The sequence below is a fragment of the Sapajus apella genome, unplaced genomic scaffold (assembly GCF_009761245.1).
Source record: "Sapajus apella isolate SASKATOON/1434 unplaced genomic scaffold, GSC_monkey_1.0 scaffold25, whole genome shotgun sequence".
NCBI classification, from domain to species: domain Eukaryota; kingdom Metazoa; phylum Chordata; class Mammalia; order Primates; family Cebidae; genus Sapajus; species Sapajus apella.
In genome coordinates, this window is record NW_022436965.1 from 11,232,730 (window position 1) to 11,243,582 (window position 10,853).

Here is a 10,853-nt window from a genome sequence, read left to right on the forward strand (position 1 = left end):
AAAAAAAAAAAAAAAAAACAAAAAAACAACAAAAAAAAAACACTGCCAAAAAAACATCGCATATGACACAAACAAATGGAAACACATCCCATGTTCACAGATGAGTAGAATCAATATTGTGAAAATGACCATACTACCAAACTCAATCTACACATTCCATGCAATTCCCATCAAAAATACCATCATCATTCTTCACAGTAATGGGAAAAAAAATCCTAAAATTCATATGGAACCAAAAAAGAGCCCACATAGCCAAAGAAATACTAAGCAAAAAGAAGAAATCTGGAGACATCACATTACCCAACTTCAAACTATACTACAAGGCTATAGTCACCAAAACAGCATGGTGCTGGTAGAAAAATAGGGACATAGACCAACGGAACTGACTAGAGGACCCAGAAATAAAGTCAGATACTTACAGCCAACCGATCTTTGACAAAGCATACAAAAAACACAATGTAGGAAAAAGACACCCTATTCAACAAATGGTGCTGGGATAATTGGCAAGCCACATGTAGAAGAATGACACTGGATCCTCATCTCTCACCTTACACAAAAATCAACTCAAGATGGATCAAAGACTTAAATCTAAGACCTGAAACCATAAAAATTCTAGAAGATAACATCAGAAAAATTCTTCTAGACATTGGCTTAGGCAAAGAATTGATAACCAAGAACCCAAAAGCAAATGCAACAAAAATAAAAATAAATAGATGGGACGTAATTAAACTAAAAAGCTTCTTCTGCACAGCAAAAGAAATCATCAGCAGAGTAAACAGACAACCCACAGACAGGGAGACAATACTCATAAACTATGCCTCAGGCAAAGAGCTAGTACCCAGAATCTACAGTGAATTCCAACAAATCAGCAAGACAAAAAACAAATAATTTCACCAAAAAGTGGGCAAAGGACATTAATAGACAGACCTCAAAAGAAGATATACAGACAGCCAACAAACATGAAAAAAATGCTCAACATCACTAATTATCAGGAAAATGCAATCTAAAACCACAATGAGATATCACCTTACTACTACAAGAATGGCCATAATTTTAAAAATCAAAAAATAATAAATGTCAGCATGGATGTGGTGAAAAGAGAACACTTTTACACTGCTGGTAAGAATGTAAACTAGTACAACTACTATGGAAAACAGTATGGAGATTCCTTAGAGAACTAAAAGTAGCACTATCATTTGATCTAGCAATCCCGCTACTGGGTATCTACCCAGAGGAAAATAAGTCATTACATGAAAAAGTCACATGCGGGCCGGGCGCGGTGGCTCACGCCTGTAATCCCAGCACTTTGGGAGGCCGAGGCGGGTGGATCGCGAGGTCAAGAGATCAAGACCATCCTGGTCAACATGGTGAAACCCCGTCTCTACTAAAAATACAAAAAATTAGCTGGGCATGGTGGCACGTGCCTGTAATCCCCGCTACTCAGGAGGCTGAGGCAGGAGAATTGCCTGAACCCAGGAGGCGGAGGTTGCGGTGAGCCGAGATTGCGCCATTGCACTCCAGCCTGGGTAACAAGAGCGAAACTCCGTCTCAAAAAAAAAAAAAAAAAAGAAAAAGAAAAAGTCACATGCATGTTTACAGTAGCACAATTTGCAACTACAAAAATATGGAACCAACCTAAATGTCCATCAATCAACAAGTGGATAAAGAAAATGTGGTATATACACACTATGGAATAGCTATAAAATGAAATGAAATAATGGCATTTGCAGCAACTTGGATGGAATTTGAGACCATTATTCTTTTTTTTTTTTTTTTTTTATTTTTTTGATACCTAGTCTCACTGTGTCACCCAGGCTGGAGTGCAGCGGTGTGATCTCAGCTCACTGCAACCTCCACCTCCCGGGTTCAAGCGATTCTCCAGCCTCAGCCTCCCGAGTAGCTGGGACTATAGGTATGTGCCACCACGCCTGGCTAATTTTTTGTATTTTTAGTGGAGACAGGGTTTCACCTTGTTAGCCAGGATGGCGAGACCATTATTCTAAGTGAAGTAACTCAGGAATGGAAAGCCAAATATCGTATGTTCTCACTTGTAAGTGGGAGCTAAGCTATGAGGATGCAAAGGCATAAGAATAATATAATAGACTCTGGCAACTGAGAGGGAAGGTTGGGAGAGGGGTGAGGAATAAAAGACTACATATTGGGTACAGTGTACACTGCTCAGCAGGTGATCAGTTGTATTAGTCCATTCTCACACTGCTATAAAGATATACCCAAGACTGAGTAAATTACAAAGGAAAGAGATTTAATTGACTCACAGTTCCACAGAGCTGGGAGGCGTCAGGAAACTTACAATCATGGCAGAAAGGAAAGCAAACATGTCCTTCTTAACACGGTAGCAGGAAGGAGAAAAATGAAAACCCAGCAAAGGAAGAAGCCCTTATAAAACCATCAGATCTCTGGCCAGGCACAGTGACTCACACCTATAATCCCAGCCCTTTGGGAGGCCAAGACAGGCGGATCGCCTGAGGTCAGGAGTTTGAGGCCAGCCTGGCCAACAAGGTGAAATCCTGTCTCTACTAAAAATACAAAAATTAGCTGGTCATGGTAGTACATGCCTGTAATCCCAGCTACTTGGGAGGCTGAGGCAGGAGAATCACCCAGGAGGCAGAGGTGGCAGTGAGCTGAGATCGCTCCACTGCACTCCAGCCTGGGCAACAGAGTGAGACTCCATCTCAAAAATAAATAAATAAACAAATAAAACCATCAGATCTCATGAGAATTAACTCACTATCACAAGAACAGAATGGGGGAAACCGCCTTCATGACTAACCATCTCTACCTGGTCCCTCCCACAACATGTGGAGATTATGGCAACTACAATACAAGATAAGATTTGGGTGGGGACACAGCCAAACCATATCACAGCTATACCAAAATCTCAGAAATCACTACTGAAGAACTTATCCATGTAACCAGAAACCAAAAACTTTTCAATGTATCCATGGAGATTTCAATGGCTCCCAACGCTATTGAAAGAAATAAAATAAGAGAAATAAGCTATCATACAGAAGGAAAGGAAAAAAAGACAGAAAATATGCAAGAGAGAAAGTAATGTTAGAGAATGAAATAGTAAACATACATTCCAAAAGACAGGTGAGATGAACAATCCAGAAAAAAAAGGAATCTAGGCTATGGTTTCCTGCCATGCCATACAAGTGAGTGAGCAACTATAGATAATTGTAACCAGAGCCCTAGTGATTTGGAATATCATATGTGAGATGTAAAACAAAAATAAGACCTTGTGTTTTTTTAATTTCATTTATTTAATCTTTAATTCCACTGACAGAATTATCCAGCCCTTGCTTAAAGGCTGAAAGTGACGGGGGGTTTATCACCTCAAGACGCAACTCATATACTGGAAAGTATCAATTTAAAAAACATCATCTTTAGGATTTCCACCTCCAAACAATATAGGAACTAAATACTCTGAAGGACCTTCCCGTTACAATCTAGTTCGTGCAATCTACAAACTAGATCCATAAGAGAGCATACTTTTCGAAGCATTACTGAGCTTACAGGAAGAAACAGAAGTCTCTAGGGATGAAAAACAAAAAGAACAAACAAAAAATAGTAAGTTAGCATGGAGTGGGAGTTGTAAGCAATAAGCAAACCCAAGGTCAGTGTTGTCTCCAGGAAAAATACCAACACTGAGAACCTGAGACTAAGCCTTGGGCTCACTCCAAAGTGAGAAACATGGGCAAGTGTAGGACTACTGCATGAATCCCAGATTCCAGAAGGGGGCACATGCAAATCATCTTTTCTGGAAAGTGTCCTGGATTCATGTCCTGAGGATGCCATGGCTAATGTCAGCCAAATATGAGCTCCACAAGCAAAGACTGCAAAATGTTAATGTAAATAAACCATCATGAATAAGACTCAGAAGAAACAACCAAGAGCAGATTTAGATAGTAAAAGTCTTCATTTACTAGTTATCAGAACTAGAATATAAGACTATGCATGAAATGTTTGAGAAATAAAAGACAGAATCTAAAAATAGGCTGGGCGCAGTGGCTCACACCAATAATCTCAGCATTTTGGGAGGCCAAGGCGGGCAGATCACCAGAGATTAGGAGTTTAAGACCAGCTTGGCCAACATGGTGATATCCCATCTCTACTAAAAACACAAAATTAGCCAGGTATAGTGATGCATGCCTGTAATCTCAGATACTCAGGAGGCTGGGGCTGGAGAATCGCTTGAACATGGGAGGCAGACGTTACAGTGAACCGTCATTATGCCATTGCACTCTAGCCTGGGTGACAAGAGTGAAATTCTGTCTCAAAAAAAAAATCTATAAATGAATGAGCAATAAAATTATTATATATGATGAGACAGATGTGGAAACAAACCAATAGAACTCTTAAGGGAGGCCAGGCATCGTAGTTCACACATATAATCCCAGCACTCTGGGAGGCTGAGGTGGGCAGATCGCTTGACCTTCTAGAGATGAAAGCTAAAATATCTGAGATGAAAACATATACTAGATAGGATTAAAGTGAGATCCTGTCTCTACAAAGAGATACAAAAAATTAGGGCCAGGTGTGGTGGCTCACACCTGTAATCCCAGCACTTTGAAAGGCTAAGGTGGGCAGATCACCTGAGGTCGGGAGTTCGAGACCAGCCTGACTAATGTGGAAAAACCCCGTCTCTACTAAAAATACAAAATCAGCCAGGCATGGTGGCACACGTCTCTAATCCCAGCTACTTGGGAGGCTGAGACAGGAGGATCGCTTGAATTCAGGAGGCAGAGGTTGCAGTGAGCCAAGATCACGCCACTGCATTCCAAAGCTCCATCTCAAAAAACATATATACAAAAAAATTAGCTGGGTGTGGTGGCACACACTTGTAGTCAGCTACTTAGGAGGCTGAGGTAGGAGGATCACTTGAGCCCAGGAGGTTGAGGCTGCAATATGCCAAGATCGTGCCACTGCACTCCAGCCTGGGTAACAGAGCAAGATTCCAAGTCCAAAATAATAATAATAGTAATAATAATGAGATAGGATTAAAAGCAGATTAGATATTATAGGAAAAAAGATTAATGAACTCGAAGATACTAGTGATAGAAACTATCCAAAATGAACACAAATAGAAAAGAGCAAAGATGTGTTACTATTAGTGATCTGTAAGACAACTTCAGTACTAGCGGCCTAATACATGTGTAAACAAATTCCCTCAAAAGGGGTTGGGGGACAGAAAAAAACAAAGAAATGCCAAAAAATTTCCATATTTGATGAAAACTATAAATCCACAGATCAAAATGCTTAATAAGCACCAAGCAGAAGAAACGTGAAGAAAACTACACCAAGGCACAGCACAGTGAAACTGCTCAAAAGCAATGGTAAAGAAAAAATCCTAAGATCAGCTCCAGGAAAAAGACATACTACGTTTGGTGAAATAAAGACAAAAATGGCAGCAGATTTCTTAATGGAAACACTGCAAATGAGAAGAGAGTAGGGCAACGACATATTTAAAGTGCTAAATTTAAAAATTCTCTATATCAGGCAAAAATATCTTTCAAAAATCCTCTTATCACCCCAAGGCCAGGTACCAAACAACCAGGGACAACCCCTATGCTGCAGTCCCCAGTGAAATTATCCAATCCTAGGCCAATTTAACCTACCTCACCTATTCCTTTCCAAGGAAACCACAATAGAGGTGCCTACCCACAGGTGCCCTCCCTCTTTTTACCTCATGACTGACTTGGTATCTCCCCTAAATGGCCCTGTATGGCATGCTGCTTCTCCCCAGGGAGCTGTGAGTATTACAAAACTATAAAACTCTTTCTGGGTTCTTTCTCTTGATCTGCATTGGGTCTCACTGTACTCACCCAAGACAGTATGGCTAAAATAAAATGTGGTACTTACAAAGAAATTCCCAGCACTAACTGCCTATATTAGAAGAAGATTGCATAATGACAACAACTTCCACCTTAGAAACCAGAAAAACTAGAGCAAATCAAAACCAAAGCAAGCAAGCTGGTGGGAGGGAGGGGAGGGAGGGAAGGGAGGGAGGGAAGGGAAAGGGGGGGGGGGGGGGGGAGGGAGGAAGGAAGGAAGGAAGGGAGGGGGGGGGGGGGGGGGGGGGGGGAGGGAAAGGAAAGGAAAGAAAAGACATCAAGGCTTAAATCAATGAAATAGAAAACTGAAAAACAATAGAGAATATCACTGGATCAAAAGCTGGTTTTTTTCAAGATCAGTAAAACTCATAAAAGTCTAGCTAGATTCATCAAGACAACAAAACAAAAAAGGAGACACAAATTACAAATACTAGGATTGAGACAGGTGACATTACTACAGATTCCATGAATATTTTAAAATAATAAGAGAATATTATGAACAGCTTTATATACTAACAAATTCCACAATGTAGATAAAATGAACACATTTCTGGAAAGATGCAAACCACCAAAACTCACTCAAGAAGGACTAGATAACCTGAATATATCAAAAAACGGAATTTGTAATTAAAACCCCTCAAGAAAAGAAAATTCTGGACCCAAATAGCCTTACTGGTGAACACAGTCAAACATTTAAAAAAGAAACACCAAGACCATACAAAAATTAAAAAGGACAGTATACTTTCTAACACATTCTCTGAGGCCAGTATTACTCTAACACCAAAACCAGACAAAGACATCACAAGAAAAGAAGGCTAAAAACCTAGCTCCTTATGAATGCAGATGTAAAAATGCTCAGCAAAATACTAGCAAATCATACCCAGCAACATGTGAAAAGAAATATACAGGCCAGGCACAGTGGCTCATGCCTATAATCCCAGCACTTTGGGAGGCCGAGGCAGGTGGATCACCTGAGGTCAGGAGTTCAAGACCAGCCTGGCCAATGTGGTGAAACCCCGTGTCTAGTAAAAATATGAAAACTAGCTGGGCATGATGACGCGTGCCTGTAATCCCAGCCCAGGAGGTTGAAGCAGGAGCATCGCTTGAACCTGGGAGGCAGAAGTTGCAGTGAGCTAAGACTGTGCCACTGCACTCCAGCCTGGGCAACAGAGCAATACTCCATCTCAAAAAAAAAAAAAAAAAAAAAGGAATATATAGTTGGCCCTCCATATCTGTGGGTTCTGCATCCCTGGATTCAACCAATCATAGATTGAAAATACTAAAAAAAGAAAAAATCTTGGTGGCAGGGGACAAACACAATGGGAGCCAGCACTTTGGGAGGCCAAGGAGGATCACAGGGTGTTACTATGTTGCCTAGGCTGGTCTAGGCTGAAAGACAGCCTCGGTGACATAGTAAGACCACTGTCCCTGCAAAAAATAAAAATAAAAAATTAGCCAGTCATATTGGAGCATGCCTGCAGTCCCAGCTACTCAGCAGACTGAAGGGGAAGGACTGTTTGAGCCCAGGAAGTTGAGGATGCAGTGAGCTTTGTTTACATGCAGCACTCCAACACTGGCGGCAGAGCAAGACCCCATCGCTTAAAAAAAAAAAAAGTCATGCCTGTACCAAACATGTTCAGACTTTTTTCCTTGTCATTAAACAAGACAGTATAACAACTACTTACACGGCATTAGATATTGTAAGTAATGTAGAGGTGATTTATAGTACACCAGGGGATGTACATAGGTTATACACCAACACTACACCATTTTGTATAAGGGACTTGAGCAACCACGGACTTTAGTATCTGGGCGGGTGGAGGGAGGGAGTCCTGGAATCAATCCTCCATACATAGGGAAGGGAAGACTGAGGCCGGGCGCGGTGGCTCAAGCCTGTAATCCCAGCACTTTAGGAGGCCGAGGCGGGTGGATCACAAGGTCAAGAGATCGAGACCATCCTGGTCAACATGGTGAAACCCCGTCTCTACTAAAAATACAAAAAATTAGCTGGGCATGGTGGCGCATGCCTGTAGTCCCAGCTACTCAGGAGGCTGAGGCAGGAGAATTGCTTGAACCCAGGAGGCGGAGGTTGCAGTGAGCCGACATCGCGCCATTGCACTCCAGCCTGGGTAACAAGAGCGAAACTCCGTCTCCCAAAAAAAAAAAAAAAAAAAAAAAAGAGAAGGGAAGACTGTGTATGCCAATGCCAAATGGGATTTAGCAGAGGAATGCTAGGTTGGATTAATATACAAAAAATCAGTCAAAGCATTATGCCTGAATAACAAAGGAAAAAAACAACATGATAATTTCAGTAGACACAGCAGTATTTGACAAAATTGCTTGAGCTCATGAGTTTGAGACCAGCCTGGGCAACATAGTGCAACCTCATCCCTACTAGAAAATTTCAAACATGACCCAGGTAGGGAAACATGTGCCTATAGTCCCAGCTATTCAACGGGCTGATGTGGGAGGGTCACTTGAGCCCGGGAGATTGAGGCTGCAGTGACCCACGATTACACCACTGTACGCCAGCCTAGGTGACAGAGCAAAACCCTGTCTCAAAAAATAAAAATAAAACCGCATCTCAACCTTGTGACACATCTCAAGACTAGATACTCAATAAATTATCAGTGCTTTATGAATGAACAGGCAAAAACTTTCACAGACGCTATTACCTTCATTTACATATGAGAAAACTAAGGCTCAGATTTTTACCAAGGTCACACACCTAGATAAACTTATGAAACAAAATCAGCTTGATTCCAGATCGTATACTTTTCCCACTATTTTCTAATCATAACAAAATATGGTGTGAAACATCTCAAAAGAAAGTTTAAGAGAGTTCTCAATTACTATATTTTTACTACATAGAATATAATAAAAATGTGGCTGGTAGCGGTGGCTCACACCCATAATCTCACTGCTTGGGAGGCAAAGGTGGGTGGATCACTTGAGTCCAGGAGTTTGAGACCAGCCTAGGTAACATAGTGAAACCCCGTCTCCATTTAAAATACAGAAATTAGGCCAGGTGCAGTGGTTCATGCCTATAATCCCAGCATTTAAGAGGCCAAGGCAGATGGATCACCTGAGGACAGGAGGCAAAGGCAGGTGGATCACCTCAGGTCAGGAGGTCCAGACCAGCCTGGCCAACGTGGTGAAACCCCATCTCTACTAAAAATACAAAAATTAGCCAGGCGTAGTGGCAGGTGCCTGTAATCCCAGCTACTTGGGAGGCTCTGGCAGGAGAATTGCTTTAACCCAGGAGGCAGAGGTTGCAGTAAGCCGAGATTGTACCACTGCATTCCAGCCTGGGTGACAGAGTGAGACTCTGTCTCAAAAAAAAAAAAAAAAATTAGCTGAGCATGGGAGCACATGTCTGTTAGTCCCAACTACTTGGGAGGCTGAGGCAGGAGGATCATTTGAGATCAGGAGGTAAAGGTTGCAGTGAGCCAAGATTGTGCCACTGCATTCCAGCCTGGGCAACAGAGTGAGACTCTGTCTCAAAAAAAAAAAGTAAGCTATAGACCCTTTCCGTATATTAACAAAAAAGAAAAAAAATGCAATTAGATTATTAATTTGCGGCAGAATAGAGAAGTGTACTTTTCTGGCATTCTCAAAAGTGGATATAACGACAAATCTAAAATAAAAATCAAAAGGTGTGAATACAAAACACATCTCAGTTGGTAAAAAAAAAAAAAAAAAAAAAAAAAAAAAAAAAAAAAAAAAAAAAAAAAAAAAAAAAGGAAACGACTATTCCAAAAAAAGGACTAACCTGACTTTAGACAGAAGTTCTCCTCTGTCTGCACAGTCCACAGTGACTTGTCGAATAAGTTCATGAAATATCGTATTGTAAATGGTCTGTTCCTTCTTCAATATATGTAGCAGTTTGTGCATCTATCAGAAGGTAAGTAACAAAGTCAGTACTTATTACAGTCCTATCAGTAAAAATCATTTTAGGAGGTTGTCACTCTGAATGCAAATAGGTTTTAGAAACATCTCGATTCATTTATTTCACTTACATTTTCATGTACACATATATATACAAAACTGATACTTGATTTTTAAAAGTTGCTCTGGCCAGGTGCAGTGGCTTACACCTGTAATCCCAACACTTTGGGAGGCCAAAGTGGGCAGATTGTTTGAGGCAAGGAGTTTCAGACCAGCCTAGGCAATACAGTGAGACCCTGTCTGTACAAAAAATATAAAAATTAGCTGGGCATGGTGGCACGCACCTGTAGTCCCAGCTACTCAGGAGGTCGAGGTGGGAGGTTGTGGCTGCAGTGACCAGTGATCACACCACTGTACTCCAGCCGGGTGACAGAGTGAGACTTTGTCTCAAAAAAATTTTTTGGGTTTAATCATGTGCCTCTTTATCTGATGCACTGAAAAGGTCACAATATCGTGTTATGAAATATCATGTTGTAAATGGTCTATTCCTTCTTCAATATATGTAGCAGTCTGTGCATCTGTCAGAGGTAAGTAACATAATCAGTACTTATTACAGCCTTATCTGTAAAAACATTTTACTGATGCACTGAAAAGGTCACGATATCACTTCTGTGTTGTACCTGCCAAAAATATAAAACCTCAATCTAAAATCATGACTATACATCTGACAAACCAAAATTGAGGAACATTCTACAGAATAACTGGCTTGTGTTCTTCAAAATAACAAGGTCAAGAAAAACAAAGAAAGTCTGAGAAACTGTTTCAGATTAAACTTATCTAAAGAAACATGACAACTGGCCAGGAGCAGTGGCTCACACCTGTAATCCCAGCACTTTGGGAGGCCGAGGCGAGCAGATCACCTGAGGTCAGGAGTTCGAGACCAGCCTGGCCAACATGGAGAAACCCCATCTCTACTAAAAAAAAAAAAAAAAAAAAAAAACTTAGTCGGGCGTGGTGGCAGGCACCTGCAATCCCTGCTACTCCGGAGGCTGAGGCAGAAAGGAGAATCACTTGAACCCAGAGGCGGAGGTTGCAGGAAGCTGAGATCAC

General features: G+C 41.2%; 1 protein-coding gene across 1 annotated transcript in view; it reads right to left on the minus strand.

The window, feature by feature from the left end:
* Window positions 1–10,853, minus strand: part of AXDND1 (axonemal dynein light chain domain containing 1) — a 117,415-nt gene that overhangs the window by 89,562 nt on the left and 17,000 nt on the right. The window contains exon 8 of the mRNA XM_032291279.1: window positions 9,628–9,749. Coding sequence (XP_032147170.1) covers window positions 9,628–9,749 — 122 coding nt within the window. The remainder of the gene's footprint in view (window positions 1–9,627; window positions 9,750–10,853) is intronic.